Below are 24,986 nucleotides of genomic sequence, written 5' to 3' on the forward strand. Positions count from 1 at the left end.
TTTTTTTAAATAACCAATAACTACCATTTTAACTCATAACTACCCATATCACTTAAAAAAAAAAAACAATAACCACCATTTTAACTCATAACTACCCATATCACTTAAAATAAAAAAACCAATAACCACCTTCTAATGACTATCACTTACCATTTTTTCTGATAAATATATATACTACATATATGATATATCTAGGGCTGAGCAAAACTACCCGAAAACCCGAAAAACCGAACCGTAACCGTTTCGAAAAGTAGGGTACCCGATCCGATAACCATAACGGTTCGGGTACCCGTTCCGATAATTTGTTATCGGGTATGGTTATGGGTATCATTTTAAAATTAACGGTTACCTGATCCGATCCGATAAGCATTTTTTTGCTTTTTTTCCCTACTTAAATCTATTAATATAAATCTAAACTTTTGCTTCACTTCATAATCACTTTATAATATCAATGATTAGTAATATTATTAATAATTTGGTCAAGATTATATGGTATTGTTGTTAATTAGTTTTTAATTATATCATAATAACTACATAATTAAGTTTAATTATCATTATTGGATATCTTATTGGGTACCCGATAACCGATCCGAAAATCCGGGTACCCGAACTTATCGGTTCTGGTTATGGGTATCACTTTTAGTGATTTTGGTTATCGGGTACCCGAACCGTTAGTACTAACGGTACGGGTACCCGTCCCAAGCTCACCCCTACATATATCCCATGTATAAGCACGGGTACACTCTAGTGCAAACAAATGCTTAGAGTAGTTATTATCCATACCGCTGGGGCTTATCCCAGAGATTAACTTGAGCTTCCCCGTGAAGTCGTTATCCATAAAATGATATAAGCATATATACGGATGTTCGCTCCTACAGTGGTACTTCCAAAGCTGAAAGCGGCCCATAACCTGAACTTCCCCGCCAAGGCCGCCATAGCAGCTTGAAGCTCAAATGACAATGGCGGCTATGTCAATTCTTCCTTCCCGCTTTTTCAAATGCTTATCTCTCTCCTCATCTTCTGCTCATTCCAACATCCTCCAGGAAATCGCTGCTTCTTCTCCTCAAGGTCTCTCTCTTTCTCTCTTTCTCTCTCCTCATTTTCATCTTTATCAATCACTTCTTTGATGTTCTGAACTCACTGTACATGTTAATTTGCCTGATTTTAATTCGCCAAACGGTGTAGTTTTGGTCCTATTGGAGTTTTTTTTTTTTTTTTTTTTTTTTTTTTTTTCTGAAAGAACTATTGGAGTTTATTTTTTGTTAGGCTTTCTGTTATAGGACTGTCCAATTGCAAGGTATGGGGCTTGAGTTCCATATCAGTCATATGGGGGGCTGACGTGGGGTTTATATAGGACAATGGGCTCTCCTCCCCTTGAGCTAGCTTTTGGGGATGACTCCCTATTGTCTTATATCAATGGTATTAGAGCCGACCTTGGAGTGGTGGCCCACGGAGTTGATGGCCTAGAGGAAGCCAGCCGTGACCAAACATAGCCGTGACCAACGAGGATGTTGGTCCTAAGGAGGGACGATTGTATAGGACTGTCCATTGTAAGGTATGGGACTTGAGCTCTACATCGGTCATATGGGGGGCTTATGTGGGGTTTATATAGGACAATGGACTCGCCTCCCCTTAAGCTAGCTTTTGGGAATGACTCTCCTATTGTCGTATATCACTTTCCGCTTGATTTTTGATTGGTTAATGGACCAATTATGAATAAGAAATCACTTTTTTGAACTCCAAAAGCTTCCCATCATTTTTTGCAATTTTGAATTCCATTTATATGAATGATTTTGGTACCTTGGTGTATACCTGAATGATAAAAAAAAATGGAGATTTATATAAGATATCATCTATATTGGTTTGGCATTTTTGTAGGTGGTTTGTGACTTTAATGCTATAGACTTTGTATCTGTGCCCTATCTTTCGAACCGTAATGGGCTATAATAAGATTTATGTTGCTTTGAGGATGAGAAGCTCATTTACACGTGTTAATTTAAATGGTAGAGAGTGTTAAATGTCTTAATTCTTTTTGCTGTGAAATGTATTCAATCCCTTGGAACTGGTAAAATTTTTACTTTTTTAATCTGCAGGATGTATTGGAATCATGTTTCTTCTATTATGTTAGTAATCGAGTCACACAGACAATATCGGAACCTTAAAGGTGTTAATGCTGTCTATGCTAGGGGACAATATGAAAGGGGACATTTACATAAGGAAGTGAGGCTCATATACTCATATGTTGATTCTATTGGAGGGAATTTATAATACTCATTATCTAGTTTAGAGAGAAAAGTATATACTGGAATGACGTTAAAAAATTTTCAGGGTTGGATGAAATTGAGCTTAAACTTGGACTTGAACATATAGTGTAATTCTCCATCCATCCTAAATAGTTCAAACATTTTTCCTATTAGTTTGAAAACTTTATAATTGATAAAAAGCCCACCTTTATTGTGATGCATCTCTCGTCCTACCATCAAAAATTAAGAACCTTGCTATCACTATCACTCACAATTAAAAAAAAAAATAAAAAATTACTTTGATATCTTCTATCATATATTCATATCTACTTTCTCAATGAAGTACTTCCTCCATTCTACAAATACTGCAACAATTACCATTTTAGGAAGTTTGACAAATATTGCAACAGTTTCCTATTTGCACATGTCACTCTTCCTCTCTCCTCATCATATATGTCCTAATCCTAATCTTTATCCCTCTTTATCTCTCTTCTCTTCTTAAAATTCATGTCCAACCCGCATGTTGCAATATTTGGGAAAAGAGGAAATAATACTTTTGTCATCTTCTAGCACATCCGCGTTCTTATTCTGCTTGAACGCTTAAATCCCATAAGTGGGTTGGCTACATGAACCAACATGAGGACTTTCCAAGAGGTCACTCATCCTAGTACTACTTCAATTATTGTGGTTCATGTCAAGCAATGTGACAGAGTTTTACCTACCATAACCCTCGTCCTCTATCCAGCTTGGGAGAAACCCCACTGTTAGAGTTTCTGTTATATAATAATTGATTCAACTCATCACAAATAATTTTTTAAACTGTTTAGGATGGATGGAGATTTTAACTTAATTCATTGCAAGTAGATATGTTCTCCGATTGGCTTTTTAAGAATTCCATGTCCATTAAGTTATATATTAAACTGATGTGTTTTCTGAAAGGCAACAACAACAACTATAATACCGTTGTACCTCAGAGAGTTGTCACTTAAAGAAGGTTAAGGGTACTTGGGTGTATAAAAAGGTCAGGAGTTAACCCCACCCCCCCCCCCCCCTCCCCCACCACCCCACTATGGGCGGGGAATTATCCCTTCGTACTCTTGCTGGTATTCTGGAATATGACAGAAACTCCTTCCATGTTTTCAAGTGAACACTGACATTTTGCACTATTAACGTATTGACTTTGATTTTTTTTTTTTTTAAAAAAAAACTATATATAATAACTTAATGTTGTATAATAATATATTGTTTGATTAGTCACATTGATATTTTCAAAATATCAATTTTTTAAATCTTTTACCAATACACAATTAGTGATATTAATTGTTAAACATATGCCTCATCATACGTGAAAAGTGCTATTGTGTCACTAAAAAAATTAGAGGTAGTATGATAAAAATGATTTGGAAAATTGGTTTCTAAGGATCAAATGTTAGAAGAGGCTGCAAATGAGTTTTAGGAAATTGCATAAGTGATAATTTGGACTCTGATAAAAAAAGGAAAGTTGGAACAAACACATAATTATAGCTTTTTCCTCAAGAGTACCAAGGGGATAAGTGGATAACACCTTATAGAATAGGTTTGAGGCATTGAGGGCAAAGGTGCAATTAGTACAATTATTACAAGTCTACCATAGTTTTTCTGCAAGCCTATGGTAGTTTATATAAACTATGAAATAACAAATTGTAATAGCCATACAATATCAAATTTCACTCAGAAATGTTACTATTAATGATTAATTTTATATGATCACATATAACAACTTTTATAGCTTGTCAGGGTTCTAAATGTAGTATGATTATACTTTAAATTATTCTTATACTACTAATTCATATGATTGAAATTAGTCCTTGTACCGTAAGGGTGTGTTCTATTCACCTGATTTTCACTAATTGTGAACTTCTCTTAACTTATCAACTTACTTGAACTTATTTGAACTTATTATACCTTATTAAAACTTATTTTAGTTGTAACTTGTACTTGAGTAACCCTTATTAGAACTTATTAAATTTGAACTGATGAACTAAACTGAACTTATCAGGACTTATTACACTTGAAATAAGTGAAAATAAGGTGAACAAAACAGACCCTAAGAAGAGTGCAAGATTGAATTAGAAAGCATAATGAGTCATCATACATTTTACTGTTCATCTCGGAGGACTTGTTTTTTTATCACCTTCTTTGTACAATTGTAGGAGAGGAGTTTTTATCTTTGTCATTAGACGTGTTGTGTTTGATTTTTAAGCTAAGAATAGGAGTAATAGATGTTTTTGAGGAGAGGTGGATCTAGGGGTTTTGTATGTGTGTTTCTGTCTAAGATTTTACGTGGGTGGTTCTAAAGAGGAGAAAATTCTGAAGTGAATATTGCTAACAAGAATGTCAAAAGTCCTCACCAAAGGTTTGGTCAAATGGCCTGTCTACAGGGAAATAAAGGTTGTGGAAACTGATATTTTCTGCAAGTCTGCAGAGGGCAGCACCACTTTGAAAATAGTGTGACTTTTTGTGGCACCACTTTGAAGTGATGCTGATAAGTAGTTGCTAATTTGGAATAAAATTAAATGAACAAAGAGGGGTTGGAGACAGTGCTTTTTTTAATCAATATCATAGATTTCCTTGTACTCTATTTCTTTCTTCAAGGGACATTCTTGTTTTTGCACTGTATGCTAATTGTCACTGGTATTATATCTATACTTTGCAGGAGTTGCAAAGGTTGTTCTGAAGAAAGGAAAGACTCAACTCTTTAAGTATGGAAGTCCTATGGTCTATAGTGGGGCAGTTGATAGAATAATTGGTAGGCCACCGCCCAAGACTGGTGAAGTTGTTTTGGTAGCCGATGGAGCAGAAATTCCAATAGGATGGGGCTTATACAACTCTGTTTCTATGTTTTGTGTTCGTCTAATGCAGTTAGAGGAGGAAGCTTCGAGGTATATAGTCTTAAGAGCTTAATGTATTTTTCCTTATTACTTCCACAGGGGATGAATTCAATATCTTTTCTTCTACATATGTAGAGAGCCTACATGTGCATTGAACATGGAGAGACTACTGGAGCATAGAATAAATGCGGCAACAGATTTACGAAGACAATTAGGGCTCCCTTCTATAAATACAAATGCCTACCGTCTTATCAACAGTGAAGGAGACAGGTGCGTACACAAACTTGGGAGAATGTATATAACACAGCTTTTAAAAGAGTATTATGCTAAAAGTTAGTGATTAGTAGAAAATTCTGTCCATTGTTTATTACACGAACTATGATGCATTTATGTAACATTGTCTTTGGTGTTTTCTTCATCTCATAATATATCAAATGCTGGACTCAGGTTGTCTGGACTTATTGTTGATGTGTTTGGTGATGTAGCTGTTGTTGCATCTTCTGCTGCATGGGTTGAGAAGTACAAACTAGAAATAGAGGCTTGTATCAATAAAGTTGATGGAATACGTCATATAAACTGGAGACCTTCAGTTGACATGTTAAAAGAAGAGGGTTTAGACCTTTTGCAGTTGAAACATACACCTCTTGCTCCTCTTCCACAAGTAGAGGTATTTACCACCTGAAAAAAGGCATAAACAGAGAGAGATAACTTGCTTTTCCTAAATTTATTGTGTTTAACGTGGAGAAAAGTTATGTGAGTACTGCTTTATGATCCTATTCACTCATTATTCCCTAATCAGTGAAGCATTTGCAATCTAATTGCTGAAACTTTTTCAGGTGAAGGAAAATGGAATTATATATGCTATTTCCCTTGAGGGACAGAAAATTGGATTTTATGCTGATCAACGTGAAAACCGTCAGTTCATAGCAACAATTGCAGAAGGCAAGAGGGTCCTTGATATATGCTGCTATAGTGGCGGATTTTCTCTTAATGCAGCACGTGGTGGTGCTGTGTCAGTAACCGGTACATATTACATTTTTGATATTTTTACCCCCCTCCCCCAACACACACACACACACACACACACACACTCACTCACTCACTTACTCACACACGCACACACACACACATGCACACACACACACACTTTTGTGTGGAGAATGCTGTAGGCAAGTCCGAATTTAAAATTGGTACTTCTTGTGCACCAAGCTGTAATATTATCTGGACCTATTAAGACAAAGGATAAGAATATTGGCAGGCTCATAAGACTGTGATTTTTACGTTCATAAAGTTGAGCTGTCATTTGCTGTTCAATCTAGAGGAGGAAGAAACATGGAAATACAAACAAACATCCTCTAACGAAAACGGAGATTTGGAAATGGGAAAAAGAAACAGTTCCGAGCTCCTTTTCCTAGCCTTAATGACTAGGTTATGTACTTATGTACCTCAAAAGCTATTAATGTATGAATTCCTATGTATCTATTTACTTGTCAAATCATTAAATTATTAATTATCACTGGATGCAAGAAAAATTGTAGTTTCAAATTCAATCCATGATAAACCGCTTTTGTGCAATGTCGAAAGGGTCCTGATGTAGTGGGATCGTTCGGATTGCATTCCGAAAGGTTATTGGGCCGGCCGTTAGGTCCAAAGTTGCCGGAAAAAGACAAGCGTGTAAACGCGTTGATCCGGTGTTTCTAAGTTATATTGTGTGCATCTGTCATGAGGATGAATACTTACAATTGTTATCTGTTGCAAGGTATTGATTCATCGATGCCTGCTCTGGAGCTTGCAGAAAAAAATGTTGTACTCAATGGCCTAGAATCTGAGAGGGTAACATTTTTGAAGCAAGATGCATCTGACTTTATGAAGAAAGCTGCTGCTAGAAACGAGTCATGGGATATTGTCATTTTAGACCCTCCTAAATTGGCTCCACGGAAAGAGGTCAGTTAAAGTTTGCATGAACTTTATTGGTTAATAGAAAAGGCTAAAACTTGACTGCATTTTGGTGATGACGTAATTGTTAATATGTTGACCTTCTCATCTGAAATGTGGATTCAAAGTTAGCTCGTTAGCAATAAGTCATTTTGGTTCTTGTGATTCGAAGTTGAATCATACAAAATTTTCTCTCCTTCCCGATTTTGACTTCCAACACACTTTTAGTTAAGTACTGCTCACTCTGTCTCTATTTAGTTGACATATATTGATTTTAGCATAGCTTTGACTATCTTTTTTTGGCTATTATTCATAAGTAGGTGTTAATAAGTAAGATATTAGATTTATCCTAATGTATATTATTGGAATTTTAACTTGTTATAAGTTTTACAGATAAATAATCAAAGATATTGATGGTCAAATTGTGATAAAAGTCAAAGTGTGTCAGCTAAATAAAGACACAGGAAGTAAGTAAATAAGCTCCATAGAATTAACACTTAATAAAGTATTGATGTGCTTCTGTAGCAGGATAAAATTGAAATGTACTAGGTCCTGATCCTTGATCTGTTTCTTGGTAAATCAAGCATTAAGCCCCTACAGCTTTTGCTACCTCAGTTTTTCTGCTTGTGCTGTTCTTAGCTTGGTGCTTGTTTTAATGGTCAGCCAACTATTGGGATAGGAGTCCTAAAGAGTTTAGGAGTTTACTTTTAGTTGATGTTTTGTAAAACTTTTCGCATGTTCACTGCTATATAAAAGAATTTAGCTGTGTGCTATATACACATAATCTATGGCATCGAGTTTAAGTTTTACTTAAGACACTTGTGTGAGAACCTGATATGATATAAGTTTAGTTTCTTTCGTTTTGAGTGGATGTTTTTGATCCGTTTGACCAATAAGTTAGCAACCCCTTTATTTGTTACTTGCACATTTGATTTAGATAAAGAACCCGATTTTGTTTGTCCGATTTATTAGTATAATTTATACCAAGTATAAATGCAACCTAAGGGCAACCAAATTCAAAATCAAATCTTTAAAGAACTGTCTATAAAAGCACTATGTTAATTATGCTACAAGTCTGAGAGTGGGATTTTTGGGATTTCCTGGCTGCATGATTCCAAATTTCAGTCACTTGATCTCTGCTATCAATCCTTTCAAACCATGCGTCAAAGTTTTAGCATAAAGGCACTACGCCAAAGAATATTTTGCTCCTTATCTTACTCCAAATGAACATTATTTCCTTGCCTAAGCCTCTCCTTTCAACAATAAAATAGGATGTATGCAAGTACTTTGTGTCACCAGCATGTTCAACCTGCATAGGCCTACCAGCCATAGGTAGCCATTAGGAAAATCTATTTATTTGTCTTTTGGATTTGCAAACTTGTTATAGATATTAATTATATCTGAAGGTAGGCCTCAAACTATAGACGTTGTCATATGGAATTTTGTCAAACTGATAGTGCTTGCTACATGGAGAAAAGCTTTTTGTGGATTTCTATATAAGGTTAAGGGATAAAAATATAAGATTAGGTAATAAGGTTAAACTAAGTTGATTAGGGCAGGAATATGTAATTGATAAATCACCAAATCAAATTATCTAACTACCAATTAAATGAGTAAATGGTAAAATTAAATAAGTAAATGGTAAGTAGGGTTGAATCTCGGCGGGGAATTAGGAAGAAAAACAATCAATTCAGAAGATAAAAGAGTCACAAGGGTGAATGTTTTTTGTAATTTTGGGATTGAGATTGAAAGCGAACTAGCACAAATTAAAAGAAACAAACTAAAAAAAAAAATAAAGACGGATTCAAGACAAATAAAGTGCAAGGGAAAATGGCGGATTCAAGCATAGTAAATCAATCCTTCAAACAACAATGATAGTTATGATCATCACACCAACGGAAACACGAAACATGCAATTCGTAGCTAACTAGCTCACTCCCTAGCGACTAATTAGGAAAAGACTTTGGGCAATCACGTTCTATTTTAGTTCACTTTTCTGCAACTAAATTAGAACAATACTATTCATGAGATTAAGTAGCGCTAAATAAACCCCAAGGACATAAAAAAACATTCCCAAACATCATAAGGTGTAGATAATGAATAATCAATGTTGTTTAGTGAATACTACAAGAAGGGAGGGGGGGGGGAGAGTTGAATTGTAGTATAACAGTTTAGTCAAACTAAATCTAAGTAAGCTAAAGGAACAGAAAGATAACTGAATGAACTAAAAGTGTAAGAGAGAATTTTACGTGGAAAACTCCTTGTCCCTAATCAAGGAGAAAACCACGACCACTTGGGATTTTAGGAAAATAATCTTTACTAGAATAGGGCAATGGTCTATTACAATCTAAAGACTCTAACTTCAAGTTCCTCAACGAACTCAAAGCCCCGAGGAACAAGTCGCCCAACTTGTTATTTGATGGGTGTTAGAACGATTGCACATTCCACACTCAATCAAACACGTTTATTAACAAACACCCTAGCATAATGATAAGTAAGAGTTCGGTCCACAAGGAACGGAATATGGTTGCTAAACATCTTAACACTTAAGCTAATTCGAAGTCTATGGTGAATTGGGGTTCGTCAAGTAGACAAACAAACTATGGTTCTAAATCAATGGATTAAAGACACTAGGGAATGAGATCCACTCAACCAAGGCAATTAGGCAAACGGGTAATAAAATAGACAAGGTATATCAAGGACTATATATAAAATCGACCTCATGCAATTAAAAAACAACTCACACTATTAAACTTAGATTCCTCATTAGTTTAGCAATAGATGATACATAATCAAATTGCAATAAGTAATGACATATTCAATTTACCTTTCTATGTTAAACTAGGCATACTACGCTATCAAGCTCCTAAGTCAAGGGTAGCTAATCCTATCATGAAAAGTTAACAAGCAATTTCATATAATCAATTTAATTGCAATATAAACATCAATGCTTCTCCCACATTTGCATAACTAACCCAAAAGGTTGAGCTTCACCCAACCCCTAGCAAGAAGATTACTCACAACTCATGTTTATCAACATGCAATCAAGTACTAGGGTTCTAACTACTTCAAAAATTGGGGAAAAGTGGTTAACAATTGAAATAACTATCATCCAATAACAAAATATCAAGAACTAAAGAGATTCAAGTAACATGCAGGAACAAATAAAATCAGAAATTAATTGGAGAAAAGTAGAGGGAAGTTACTAAATGAAGCTTGAAAATGTTGAATACAAAGTGCCAATCCTTGATAATAAATCTTGAAACCAATTATTACAATGATTTATTTGAAACTAATTAGCTATGATTAATGTTTCAAACTAAGAGGAGTTCCTAAAAACTAGGCTATTTTTGTCTAGGTCACAAATGAACTAAAGGGGAAGTATTTATACTCCCCGAAACACAAAGGGAAATTTGTCATCCACAATGAGGAGTGCCCTCTTTAGATTGCTGCATGCCCTCTCCAGCTGGCTTCAGAAAATAGGCAGTTTTGAAAGGTTGGGAAGGAGCGCCTTCCAGGGTGCACGCCCGCTCCTCATAGGGTGCACTTGACAGAATGTTTGTAGAAGATTAGGAGCGCCCGCTCCTGGGGAGGTGAACGCCCGCTCCACCTGGAGCGGACTCTCCATTCTCTAATTCCTTGCCTTAATACAATCCCTGCATCGAATGCTTGCCAAATTGAGTCAATAAACCTGCAAAACATGGATAAACACAAACCAAGAGGGGCCAACGCCGAGATAAAACATTTTCATTCAAAAACGGGTTAGAAAGAGGGGAAAAGAATGCAAAACCGGGTTTAAATTATCACAATAAGTGGTCAAATAAACCACTTATCATTACTCTTCTCTTCCTCTTCTCTTTCTCACTTCCTTTTCTCACAAACAAAAGTTCACTCAAACTTCCCAATTCCCCAAAATACAACTCAAAAGAAATAATTCTAGTATAAGAACATAAGAACACTCTATTTCACTAATGTGGAATTGGACTCTTAACTCAAATTAAGAAAGCAAAAGATAAAAACTTATGTGAGCAAGGGTGAGTTTTTCCATCTGATTTTAAAGACAATTTATAGAGCAATAAACGCATTGGAAAATCCTCTTTGTGCAGAAATTCCATTACGCCACTACTCCAACCCACTAAGAAGATCATGTTCCTAAATTCAAGGGACATGAACTCCTCAATGTGCTTAACCATGATATGAAGGAGATCATGGGGAGTAGGCCGCAAGTTTTGGAAAACATAAAATCATATTTTATTAGTTAAAATGATATTTTGAAAAACAGAATAAAGTAAAATCCTTTTTGTTAGAAAAGATAAACATTGGAGAATAACTGTTTTCTTAAAAACATGCTTGCACTATTTTATCTTTTAGACCAATTCCACACAGCTATTTTTCGAGTGTAATTCTAATTTCTATCCTTATACTTACATAAATCCTTAAATATAAAAATATCTTAGACTTTATGTTTCTCTGATGAAGCAAGCTTCTACTCCGAGGCTTCTATTTCTTGGATGGAACTTCTCTTCTTTGGTGAGGCTCTTCGAGGGGAGTCTTCTCTTCTCAAGTTTTCGTTTCCGAAGCACCAGTTTCCTCAAAGGAACTCTTCTTTATGGATAGCTTTGTTTCTCGCTTTTCTGTTCCTCATGGTATCTTCGCAAGATCCTTAATTCTCCTAGTCATTGCAGCTGATCACACACTCAACAATCAAGCTCTTATTAGTCTTTAAGTAAGCTCTTATTAGTCTTTAAGTAAGTGAGATTGTGTCATCATCAAAATCATTAAGTCCAACAATCAATCATTCTCATTTGAAATCAATCATCATTAGGCTCTTCTCCCCCTCCCCTAGCTAAAAATTTAGCCTAGAAAGGAGAGAGAATACATGGAAGAACTAATCACAATCAACACAAAGCTAGGCATGATTAACAAAAGGGAGAAACACAAACAAGTATTAACAAAGCAATCAAAACAAGAAAATCAAGCAAAACGTATGACAATAAGATGAACAAAACATATTAAAGAAAATAGAGAAGAAGAGATTACTAAACAAAGTGCTTGAATTGAATTGCTTGAAGAATTAAAGGTGCTACAATGAAGTCTTTAATCTTGCTACACTTTCTCTCCGTAGAAATCTAAGTTAGCTCTCTATTTTGGTCTGAAATCTAGTTAAAAGGCTAATTACATGAATATTAGGTATATAGATATACCCCTTCTCTAATCTCCCAACTTATGCCTAAAAAGGCAATTAAAATGCACAGAGACGCTCCCAAGGGTTTACAAAAATCCTACGACAGTGGAGAGCGGCCACTCCTCTAAGGTGGAACGAGCGCTCTTAAGGAGTCGCTGGGTGGAGTGGCCACTTCTCTCTCCTGTCCCTTGTTGCTTGAAATATACATGAATGACGCGGGCGCTCTCTCTGATGGAGCGGTGTTTTGCTTCAACTGGCTAACTGGAGTCCTTCAAGCAAAAAGCTTTGGGGCCATGAAAGTGACATCCTGGAGCATCCTAGGACAAGAACTCATACGCAATTGTAAGCATATAAGGGAAGGGAGTAAGATAAAGGTAGAACTAGCATAAAATGCCCAAAATCATGTGATTATTGCCATAGAACAAGATAAGGAAGGAGATTAGAAATAGACAAAAACTACAAGAAAAAAGGATAAAGAAGTGAGAAGAGGACATAATTAAGGGGTAAATTGAGTCACATAAAAGACTACTTAACACTCAGGAATTGGAAATTTCTAATTGAGTCACATAAAAAACTACTTAAAACTCAGGAATTGGAAATTTCTCGAGTTTAAGACTTCGTAACAGAAATTTAAACAAGAGCATTGTGGAGCAGAGAATTAATTAAGGCTAAGGAAGAACTGACAAAAATAGTCCCCTTCCCGGGACATTCTTGGGATATATTTGATTGATACTAATTTATAGCAAATTGAACAGCTTCAATTCATTTAGGAAATACTTTGCTGAGCTTTGAGAATCTGAAATTAGTTTTCTTTTCCATTATGACTTATGTTGAAAGTTAGGTTGAGGACCTAAAACAATTGACATATGCGCTGTATATTGTGAGAAATGGTATTATCTTTAGCCCATTTCAAAATTTGTCAGACGTCATGGCGCTCATGAGAATTTCTGCCCTTTAATTAGGTCTTTCTTTGAAACAAATGTATCTTATCTTAAACAGTGTCAATTACTGCATCCTTGTTGGTTTTATTGTTTGTTGTATATTACAGGTTCTACACAATGCATCTGGAATGTATAGGAATCTAAATGCGTTAGCTATGAGATTGACAAGAAAGGGTGGTATCTTAATGACTTGCTCTTGTTCTGGTGCTATGACGCAGAGTGGGTTGTTCATGCGTGTTATTCAGGTAAGTTCTAGTCTCTTTTCTCTAAAAGCATTTCAGCACATTTTCTCAGTTCTACTGTCACAATAGGGATAGAGTAGGATAAGCATTTGGAGGAGTTTATACCTCTAAAAGTTGCTTCTTTTACATTGTTGGAAAACAAACTTAGTACCATTTTAAAAAAAGACGAGTTGTGATGGTAGAGATTAAAGAGGCTGTTTCAAAAGATGGACAAACCGGTTATATTACAGTGCCAATCCTTGCACAGATGCAGCCTCAGTACTTTTGATAATTTATTTTCTATATGAAGTGATATATTGGTACTTTCACAAATTCTTATATGAGACGTCTCAATTCTATTTAAATATTAATTCTCACTAGGTAAATTATAAAATGTCATGTGTCTACTGAAGTTTAGTTTATATATCTATAAATGTAGTACAAGTATTAGGTTATTGAATGCACCGGTAGGAATTTATCTGTTTTACTAGCTATCTTGTGTTTTTCTTTTTGGTCTACTTGTATGAAAAGAAAAGGATAACTTCTTTGGGTCAGAAGTTTGTTGTGATGGATCAACAAAGTGGGTTGCATATTTAAGAAATTTAATAAACTATTTGCACAATACCAAATATATAAATAAATAATTAAAATAAAATAAGTGACAATGAAAGTTGGGTTGTATTTGATTGATAGTGAGTCATAACTTTTACTTGTATATTTTTCAAGTGGGTTTGCATTTGTTTAATATTATACTTCAATTTTTTAGTTAATACCATTTGGTTTTTACATTATTCACAAAATACACTTTGACTAGCGTTTTTGATTTATAGATACGATTAATTAGTCATGTGAGATCTTGTTTAAATCATCTCATCGTATATTTTATTACAATCTTTTTTTATTTTTTTTTTATTTTACACTATCAATTATTAAAGATATTAATCTTTAAAATAGTATGTTAGCAAGAGTGATAATAGAAAGTTGTCAACAAAAAACCCAGAGGTACTATGTAAAACATGTTTTCTCTTTCTTTAAAAAAAATAAAATAAAAATAAAATCTCTCACAAACTGAACTATCAATACAAAACGGAGCATTATTATCCATTTCAATATGCAAAGTGATTTTGATTGTTTCTAAGTTGCATAATTCGTGGTTGGTGCATGGTGCACCCGGTACAAAACAACATCCTTAAACACGTAAAACGCAGATCCCTCGCGATTAAAAAAAAAAAAAACTTTGAGAAAAGAACATGGGTTTATAAATGAACATAAAGACTTTGAGAAAAGAACACGAAATGAGATGGAGGTTTAATTTATTGTCGGAAAATAACTGACCCTTGTCCCACCTTTTTGGTAAAAAAATTTAGGTAAAAATCATTTTCAAAGTAATTATTTTCTTTCTTTAGAACTTTTCTCTCTATCTTCGATTTTTTTCTATTTTTCAAAAAATTTCAAAACAGCAAAATCGTTCATCTTCAAAGTGAAACACAAGAAAAAAAAATTGAACTTATTTCAACAATTCTACCTTCAAACTTAAACAAATGACGGATTCTAGTAAAATGATAAATTTTGTACATGCAAATTGTTTTCGTCAATAATTTTGAAGTAAAAGTGTTTAATTTTGTGAATGGAGGAGAAAGAAGAATAGTAACGAAGCCAACTGGAAGATAGCCTAGCAAGGTTAATTTTTCAAACATTAGCATGTTCTTTTTATTCCATGTTCTTTAAAATATGCATAATGTTATTTTTGGGTGTCATGTTCTTTGTCAAACACAAACATGTTCTATTATTGAACATTAGTATACATGCTCTTTTTCAATTTTTTTATTTTTTTTTTCTCATGTTCTCTAAAATAAGCGTAATGTTCTTTCCGGGTGCACCATGATACACTATACTATTTTCATAAGTTGCATGTTATTCTACAGGGTGCAGCAGCAATGGCAGGAAAAAAGGTGACTGTACTCCGACAAGCCGGAACAGCATGTGATCACCCTATTGATCCATCCTACCCAGAAGGAGCATATCTTTCCAACATCATGCTCAGAGTTCTATAAGAAGTGTATTGTAGGCAATAAATTCGGCAAGGAATATAAAAACTCGTATTCATATAATTTATACATAACTCATTTCCCACGTAGCATTCAAATCCTGAGAACCAAACATTTTTTTCTAGAGTGTACATTTTCCATGAACATTCAATTACACTACTAATCAAGTATTTTCAATTTACAAAATCTCTTTCAGATACAAACACAAGCCCCACAACTGATTATCTTCCTCCTGGATTTCTGTTCCATGACAAATAAGAAGGATCCCCAAGTCGCCTGTATAAATAATATCAGGATGAGAACAATGATGATATCTAAAAACTGTTGAAACAACAGAAGCATGACAAAAGGAGTATAAGAGAATTTGAAAGCAAAAACAAATATTGATAAGATTGATGCCTTAATGGTTGGAACCTCAAAACTAAGAGTGAATTAATGCAAAGCAAAATGAAATGTGCAACTAAGAAGTTTACCTTGGCTTCACAAGATAAATGAGAGTGAATAACATTGCCAAAAAGAAACACAAGCCACCGACAGTAAGATAGGCAATGCCAAGGAAGTCATTTTTCCCACCGAGCCAACTAGTTGTGGAAAGTACCAGCATCTTCTTCCCATTGAAGCTATAGGTATTGTAGTTGTTCTTGAGAGTGACATTTATGACGTCTCCAGCTTGCAGGTCCTGATGTATTTTGCCATATAATTTCCGGAAAGTAGGAAGAGCTGCAGTTCGCATCCATACTATGAGATCCTCTTGATCACTAAGCTGTAATAGACAAATATGAGTCATAATGCTTGCCAGTGAAAAGTGAGAACTGTACCGCAAACAATAAAATTATAAAAACTTGTTATCTTTGAAAAGGTAAGACATTTGTTCAGAAGAAGCTACTTACTGGAATAGATTCATTTAAACTAGCACCCCCAATAAGTCCTCCCTTCTGAAAATTACTTGGGAAGACATCCTTCCCAAATTTGTGATCTCTATCACTCTTCCATGCAATTCCATTCTTGTTGACAGTTAGGTTCTTGTTTCTTATAGAAAAACTATAAGTATCATTGAACAAACTCCAAGCTATTAAACCACAAGGCACAATTGGCTTCCCGTTTGCAGTATCCTCTGGTTTGCAAGCGCTTACTTCATTAGCACTGCTGTTATGCCTCAATTGCTGATCACTTCGACTTTTCACATACCTGCATTACACCAAATTGTTAAATAATAATTTTGTTATAACACTTATCTTTAAGTTATTGAGTATGAAGAATGTAATTAACTTGGGAGTGTGTGGTTTCTTGTATACAAAAAGAAAGTTCAAGACAACAATCTCGGAACATCAGAACATAACAGTAGAATCCAGTGCCCATTTTACCAAGATCACTTAGATCCTGTTCTATGTAATTATAAGTCCTGCTAGCCTTATAAGTCCTGCTAGCCTAATCTGTTCATGGCAACCATAGCTTAATCTCCAAAAACAGCATATCTCAGAAATTCTTCCCCCTCCTATACTGGAAGTAACCCATCCCACCATCCCCTGTCTATAAAAATAAAGCATAAATACTATATTATGTGACAATCATTAAGAGAATTTTGAAGCATTTTCATTTCAACATATGATAGCTGCTTCTGAGGAAAAATAAAATAATTGAATGCATTATGGCAGAGCTAAAACCCAACAAAAATTTCCTACGGAGTCCCTACACATCCAGATTGATTCATACACTCATAGAGAAATCACCAGGTCATTTAACTGAAACGATATAGCACTAAGTGGAGAATTAACTCCAGACATCAATGTTGATTTGTAAAATAGAAAAAAGGAGTGTACCTGCGATGGTTCTGATAAAAGTTATCAAGCTGGTAGTAAATATAAATAGGTGCTTTCATATGCTTGGAAACCTACATGGATAAAAATAAATGGGAGACAGATAACACCAAATTAGATGAAGAAAAACAATAGCAGCAAAACCAGCTGGCATATATTGACAAGGTATTTGTGCTGAAAACCTGACATAGCTATATGTATTAATCAAAGCACATAAGACAGGTGTAAGAAACACTTACATTTAGCGTCCTAATGCAGGTTTTATCACTTGGTCCTGTGATGTAACTGATCTTTGCACTTTTAGACCCAGGTATACAGTCATCATCATAACGGTCTACAATTTCAACAACCTTGTAGCCAAAAGAATATCAATAAATTAATGAACACGTAATAATTAGGCAGAAAAATGATATAACTTACAGAAATAAATTGTAGGTATATGACCTATATGCATTTACATAGAAATGTCATAATCATGTGCACATAAAGCCATAAAGTTGAGGTCCATCTCATTGTTCAACCAAAACTATTAGAGAGAGCTATCAAATTATCAATTTAGATCACCAATATCAAAATATCTATCTCATTAACAATCCCAAATTCATTTACAATCTCTATAAACAGTAGAGCGAAATAATATACATAATCAACCACAGCTCTGTACTGCTGCAGTACACTTCTACTCTAATAATGGGCAGAAGCTATCAAACATCCCCTCCACCACCAATAATAAATAAAAATAAAAATAAAAAGAAGAGAGCGTCCCAGTGAGGCTTTAATGAAGAGAAGTGAAGTTAACCTCAGTCACCCCCTTGCTCCAGAGAAAGAGAGAGAGGTTCTTTTGTACAAAACAAAACACAAACTAAAACACCAACATAGTGGGTTCTCTCTTCTTTCCTTCGTTCTATCCCCCTTCTTGCTGGCAGACAATCTACCACATCCCCCAAAAAAAAACCAGCCACCCCCCCCCCCCCCCCAAAAAGAACCAGTCCCCCAATGAGGAGAAATTTTTAAGTAGAACAGAAAATGCAAGGAGAAATTTTTAGTTTTATTGGAGTGATAATATATACCCACAATGAGGCCAAAGGATAAGGAGAGGAAATGAGGAATAGAGGATTATATAGGAGGAGTCAATGGTTGGACATTAAGCATTTGGAAGCCCTAATATTGGTAGAGGATCAAGGTGGGTTATTTGAAGGGAAAAGGTCAGGAGCTTACGAAGACCAAATTGGCTAATGACATAGAATCATTGCTAGAATAAGAGAATTTAGCAAAGGGATGGAGAGGAGAATATAAGTTGGAAGTGAGCTATGGGAAAAGGTGAGGAGGTTAGGAAGACCAAATTGGCCAATGACATAGAATCATTGCTAGAATTCATTGAATTGGTTTTGGGCTAAATTTCTGGTGAGGGGTATTTGCAGGTTAGGTGGGGATGGGAATGTGAACACATGGCTGACCACGTTGAGGGAGTATATATTTCCGTCTGTTCTTTATGATTAAAAGCTTTCACTGAGGATTGGTCATTTGAAACCATTTTCAAACTGAATACTATAGAGTTGTTTTATATTATATATGTGATTGCGCATAGTATGAGGAGTATGTGCATAGAGGGGGGAAGGGAGGATAGAGTTGAAGTTAAAACATACATCACGAGAAGCAAATAGTGAAGCAACTCCAATTGGAATAAACACAATGCTGACAACCATGAAAGCGGAAATCACCTGCACAGAATTTTAAAAAGCATGAGATAACTTAAAATATTTGAAAACCATCACTGATGATACAAAGTACAAGGGAGCAGCATTAGTTCTTTCATACCCAACGAGGAGTTAAGATTGGTTTGCAAGCTGGAAGCTCCTGTTGGGTGAACCTTGAGTCTTTAAAAAAACAAAATTTAAACATGAGATATTATCCTTGGAACAGTTATTTCCAAATACTGAAAAGACATTGTTACGAATAGCTAACAAAATCAATAAAAGAAGACCAACAACATAAATGTCTCGTATAAATAGCTCTCATAGAAGTATGCCTGCTCTCTCATTCCTATTTCAGACTAATAGATTTACACACGACATGTCTAATGCTGCATCATGAAATCCAAACAATCATAGCCATCTATCATGCACATGGAAAGATACGACAAACATGGTCATGAATTTGTACAGGAGCTAATGACACACATCTCTAGTTAGACATACTCCCTATAATTTTGTTCGATGTACCCACTTATCATTTTGAGGTGTTTTATGTACCCTTCTACTTGATTCGATTTACAGCAAACACATCTTACCATCTAACTCCATTTACGCCACAATATTTTCACCTTTCAACCCACTCACTTTAATTTATCTCTTTCTCTATACAAATGCTTGCACATAGTCAATAATAATAAAAAAATTAAAAATTAAAAATTAAAAAAAAAAATTTGTTACACACTTCAAAAGTAAGGAGTCCATATACGCTTTATTTGCTAGTTGGACTGTCCTCTTGAACTTCAACATCCATTTTAGCGTAACTATCAAATCTGTGAATTTATCTGAATGAAGCTTATGTTGCTCCCAACACCGCTATCTCAAATATCATTTCTAGTCAATTCTTAATTTATATTCAACATCTGCTTCAATGAATTTGAGAATGTCAAAATGCATGAATTTATGGAATGTCAACATTAGGGTGATCTGGCCTCAGTATTCAAAGATCAAGTCAACTATATGTTTAATAGGCTCTAGCTTTAATTTAGCCCATCATGTGTTCTAACCATGTATAACAATAATCTCGAGTAGTTATCAGGCGATATATAAAAAAAAAATTAACCATATAAAATTCTACTCATAAATTAGCCATAAGCAATCTTAATTCATTGGCTTTACCCCAACTCTTTATTTTATCTGAGTAGCCAGTTGAGATACTCAATGTAACACAGCACACAATGTAGGTAGCACTTCAATTTTAAGCGAAATATTGCACTGTTTCAAACAATTATTAAAAGAGAGATATGCCATATATGAACACCAGATGGGGGAGAGAATTTAAAAGATGTATTTGAAAATACATTTTAGAATCATGCATGTCAAGATCCAGGTGGCTAACGTAGGATTATGAACAGAGATGCAGTTTTTTCACAGCTTGCAGGCACCAACAGATATTTAAGACAAGGATAAAATTTGCAATCCACAAGCTAAGTTGTGGGTTTATGCAGATAGAAATTTAGAAACAATGGGTTTATTGGTGTTCTAATTATGCAGCTGTACATGTACCAACATCAGTTTGCAAAGTCATTGACCCCATAGAATTTGTGAGGAAAAAGAAATATAGCTTACCTACATCCTTTGCTTGTACTTTGTCTACGCTGGACTTGTGTAGAAGACAAATAAAAAGAGAGTTGTATTCACTTTTAAACGCATGATACCAACTAAAACAAGGGTGGGCGATTTTAGAAATTTATAGCTAATGGATATACAATAGGAAGTGAAGGATAGTGAGTCAACCATATAGGTAGTATACCACAGTACTCTGACACTACAATCCTACAACATTAGGCTCGTCAGCCACACTAACGGATGATACTCCAAATGGTGTACAATTGAAATCAAAATATAAAATTTGGCTATTAAGATAACCATGGAATTTGAACTAATTAAAAGTCAAACCCATTTTTTATGACCTAGAACGAAGCCTAATTTTCCATCCACCTTATCTAATTTTAAAGCTATACAATTTGGAAGATTGACCAGTGCCAGAACAGGGCAGAGCAAGTAGTAGGGAACACTGGCACAGATCAGGTCTTCTGGCCAGCCAAAACGTATGCACAAAAGAGTTCCCACTGCGGGTATGCACAAATTGCTACTCTCATATGGAAAATTATACTTCACAATTAAAAAAATAAAAATAAAAATGAAAATGAAAATAAAAGCAAATTCCCAATTTTATTACAAGTTACTACCAATCAAGCAATGAAGATAAACAAGAAGAATAAGATCCTTGTACGCACTAAACACAGCCTAAATCTTCAAATTAATATAAACTTACGGTTATAATAAAACACAAAAGAAACGGAAAACATTACATAAACTAGATGGCACCAACACCACAAACTACACAAGTCCAAGATACCAAGAGGATCATGCACCACTTAACTATTTGCAATCAGTAACAACGATAATTGCTAATATGCAATGAACAAGAATCAACTAATCAATGATAATTTTAGTAAAACCACCCCAACAAGCAAGAATCTTAACATGTATCAACAATTAAAACAACCTAAAACAGATCCTATCATCAGCTAATCGACAAAAAACTAAGAATTGGAATCAAATTAAATCAACACAATGACATTTAGAAATAATCAATGTACCCAGAACTCGAAATCGACATCGAAATCATAATCTAAAAAGAAACCCAAGAAATAAAAATAAATTCAAGCTTAAGGAACATGAAATTACACTTGGGTCGCTTTGAATTTCTTCTAGCTGCTGAAGGATCTGTTGATCCAGCACCAGAACTCGATGTAGGGTTCGAACTCATAGCAGACGACTTCAATTATCAAATACCCACAAAATTAAATTCAAACCCTTTAACCAGAAATATCAATAGTTTTGGTCAAATTAAAAAGAACCCCAGAAAAATTAGAAGAAAATCAAAGAGATGGGAAAAGATGGATTGAGGGTTTAGGTTAAAAGGGAGAATTTCTGGAGTCTGGGAAATCTAAATTATATTACAAATAATCTCTGAGAAATTTTGACTTTGAAAAGAATTGAAAAGTCGTTAGGTTGAATGGGTACTTGGGTAGGCAGCCACCTCTTTCCAGACTCAGGCAGTCTAGAAGCGAGGTAGAAACTACAGAATAAAGATGAAGAAGAGACAGCAAAATGATGGAAGCAAAAATACAAGTAACAAATACTCGTAACAATGATCGATAACTCTTGTAAATCGAGGTAACTTAGGTGCTTTTTCTAATAGTTAGGTCCCGTGTCATGTACAATTATAATCATTATTATTATCGATTTAATGTTGTAATAATTAATTGATATAATATGGTCTTTATGTTATAAAATAAAGGGAATAGAAGAGAAGATTGAGAGAGAATTAATCTGTATGTTCTACTTGTATTTCATATAATGGAGGTATAGATATATATAGATACAATATAATTGATAGGGTTTGCTTGGAGAATAATAAACCCTAAAATCTAGAAAGTTCTGGAATGATACAAGGGTATAATGGGCATCCACAAATATATATTTCATAACACTCCCCCTTGGATGTCCATTATCTAAAAATGTGCCTCGTTAAAACCTTATTAGGAAAAACCCTGTGGGATAAAAACCTAATGAAGGAAAAAGAGTACAACATTCTTCGTAATAAGCTTGGAATGCTGCCTCGTTAAAAACCTTGCCAGGAAAATCCGATGTGGGACAAAACCGTGGTCAAGGGAAAAAGAGTGCAGTGCGTATATTCTCCCCCTGATGAATACATAACTTGAGTTGATCTTCTTGTGCAATGAATTCAATATAGTTGAATGTCTTATCTCATGTAGAAAAATATCATTCCTTGATCTTGAATTCTCCTAAATTGGCGTTGCATCTAGAAGTCTTCACATGATGTGTTGTGTCTTTAATTTACAATACTTGCGATAATAATAATTCATATGCTTACATTTATAATATTTGAAGCTTGTTGTTAAAGTTGCCTTAAACATCAAATTTATGTCTTCTTCCGGAGGTCATATTTTGCATTTGAAAATTAATGATCAACATTTGATTAAATACTCATTATTAATAATAATCCGATAACATGCAATGTAATATCATCGATAGATGTTGGTATTGATAGATGCATGTTGGTCTCTGATAAATCTTATATGAATTAGTAGTGCAACATATATAATTGCATACTTTGTTTATGGTTCTGCTGGACCATAAGAAAACGTTCTCACGCATAAGTATCTTGTTGTTATATTATTTGTACATCTCATATATAGTTGATACGAGAGTTTCCTTATAAATATCAATAATAAATCGCACTAACTCTTACATGCTCAAACTTCAGGTTGAGATGTCAATGATGTAGTCATATAGACTTTTAGGAGTTTGATAATAAGTACAATATTCAAAATACATAATTCCTAGGGCTAAGTATTTAGATTCGTCGTATATAAGTTCTTCGGGAACTCTTCTTACATGATTCATTCATAGCATTCTATTAAATCGACGCCATATATAGTTTCATCACAATTATAAGCCCATTTGAATATAAATATCTCATTCTAATCTTCCATCAAAGTTGTATATGCATCTTACTATACTTTTAACGTATACTCACATATGTCATATACCATGATTATTGTATGGAAACTATGAAATATAAAACTATGACAGGATATTAAACAAAATATAAGATGAGTAATGCATTAAACAATTTCCTACACATGCAATGTGAAAACCATTAACCTATGACTTACTAATGCAAATGAACATAATAAGACTCAAAATAATGCAAGACACTGTACAGTGTGGATTTCAAATCCATATTCTATTGGACTTCTGGTCCACGATAAATTTTGATCATTATAATTATAACTATGTCGACATCAAAATGGACATATATCTGAGATCCCTTATTTACTAGTCCATTATTTTACGCATTTGCGTTTTATTCATCGGTTCCATTATATACCGGTATCATTATATTCTTCAAAATTCAATTTTTATTTGCGTGCTATCTTACAATAATGATATCTGAATATATCTTCATCAATTGGTACCATTACATAATTTTTCTCATATCATAGGCCATCTATTATAGTTCAGATATCTATACCGCCTATATTTGGGGTAATTTATACACTGATATTAATATATTATAATTACACTTTACAAGTATTAACTGCACTATCTTGCCATATATCACATATTTATATTGGAACCGATTACACAACCTACACTTCAAGTGTAGTGATTCAAAGAAAACTGGCAAGATATTTCTCAATGTATAATTTTACAAAAATTGGCACATAACACTATAAATTATCTTTATAGGGATCAACTAATTATAATCTATCTTACAATTTTGCCAACTTACTCTATTTCTTCTCCCCCTTAAGTTGGTAAAATATCTCAAATATTGGGGCGTCGAATTATTCACCAACTTAGTACATTATTTCATGTGCAAAACGATTTCATTCTATATATATAGGAGGAATTTAATTATTTATTTTCACAAAATTCCTCTCATAGAAGAGTTATATTCACCAAACTTTTTATCTCTTCTAGAGAACATTTTATAGAAAATATACTTTCTTAATTAACTTATAACGCACATTGCACGTGTTAACAAATCTTTCATAATTTGTTCTCTTCAGGAGACCAATATCAGTGGGGAGACATGTATTGTGCAGTTGTCTATCTAACTTTCTTATTTATTATGTGCTGACATACGATAGCCCCAATCAAGAGAACTGTTATACAAGCATAAACTTGCTTGTAATTTCAGTTGGTGGTGTACAACTCATATTTGGTGAGCTTCTGGGTCACCTAATAGCTGTCAACATATAAATTATTCTAGTGAACTTCTGGTCACCAATTATTTAGAAAAACCAATATATTATCTCTTGAACTTTTCTTTTAACACAAACTATTAAAAATCACAATCCAAATATAGCTCAATCTCAATGTTATGTCTTGCCATTCAATTTATTTCATATATTTAACATGAGAGAGCGTCA

The 24,986-nt window shown here is 34.3% G+C and overlaps 2 protein-coding genes across 3 annotated transcripts; one reads left to right on the forward strand and one right to left on the reverse strand.

Moving 5' to 3' along the window:
- The first annotated feature begins 817 nt into the window (after positions 1-817).
- LOC145593556 (uncharacterized) lies at positions 818-15,629 on the forward strand. Of its 2 annotated transcripts, none has more exons than XM_081649820.1 (8): positions 818-1,068; positions 4,939-5,164; positions 5,249-5,383; positions 5,561-5,780; positions 5,950-6,136; positions 6,909-7,057; positions 13,282-13,419; positions 15,321-15,629. In XM_081649820.1, exons 1-8 carry the CDS (start codon positions 954-956, stop codon positions 15,447-15,449), a joined length of 1,299 nt encoding a protein of 432 aa, XP_081505946.1. In that variant the 5' UTR covers positions 818-953; the 3' UTR covers positions 15,450-15,629. The 2 variants fall into 2 exon arrangements, with proteins under 2 accessions (XP_081505946.1, XP_081505945.1); XM_081649819.1 differs by having other exon boundaries at positions 821-1,068; positions 6,873-7,057.
- On the reverse strand, positions 15,442-22,130 carry LOC145593557 (ALA-interacting subunit 3-like). The gene is made up of 8 exons (XM_081649822.1): positions 21,706-22,130; positions 19,079-19,137; positions 18,907-18,981; positions 17,500-17,610; positions 17,264-17,334; positions 16,334-16,631; positions 15,917-16,206; positions 15,442-15,719 (listed from the first exon to the last, which is right to left on the reverse strand). Exons 1-8 carry the CDS (start codon positions 21,785-21,787, stop codon positions 15,665-15,667), a joined length of 1,041 nt encoding a protein of 346 aa, XP_081505948.1. The 5' UTR covers positions 21,788-22,130; the 3' UTR covers positions 15,442-15,664.
- Between the last annotated feature and the right edge of the window lie 2,856 nt (positions 22,131-24,986).

The sequence above is a fragment of the Chenopodium album genome, chromosome 19 (genome assembly GCF_948465745.1).
Source record: "Chenopodium album chromosome 19, dcCheAlbu1.1, whole genome shotgun sequence".
Classification (NCBI taxonomy): domain Eukaryota; kingdom Viridiplantae; phylum Streptophyta; class Magnoliopsida; order Caryophyllales; family Amaranthaceae; genus Chenopodium; species Chenopodium album.

Bases quoted from the DNA above. Each gene is read 5' to 3' on its own strand.
- LOC145593556 (XM_081649819.1), top strand. From the start codon at position 954: ATGACAATGGCGGCTATGTCAATTCTTCCTTCCCGCTTTTTCAAATGC. The intron at 5,781-5,949 runs GTATTTACCACC...AAACTTTTTCAG, and splicing joins CTCCTCTTCCACAAGTAGAG to GTGAAGGAAAATGGAATTAT. The intron at 7,058-13,281 runs GTCAGTTAAAGT...TGTATATTACAG, and splicing joins AATTGGCTCCACGGAAAGAG to GTTCTACACAATGCATCTGG.
- LOC145593557 (XM_081649822.1), bottom strand. From the start codon at position 21,787: ATGAGTTCGAACCCTACATCGAGTTCTGGTGCTGGATCAACAGATCCT. The intron at 17,335-17,499 runs GTAAGTGTTTCT...TTATCCATGTAG, and splicing joins CCTGCATTAGGACGCTAAAT to GTTTCCAAGCATATGAAAGC. The intron at 16,207-16,333 runs GTAAGTAGCTTC...TGTCTATTACAG, and splicing joins GTTTAAATGAATCTATTCCA to CTTAGTGATCAAGAGGATCT.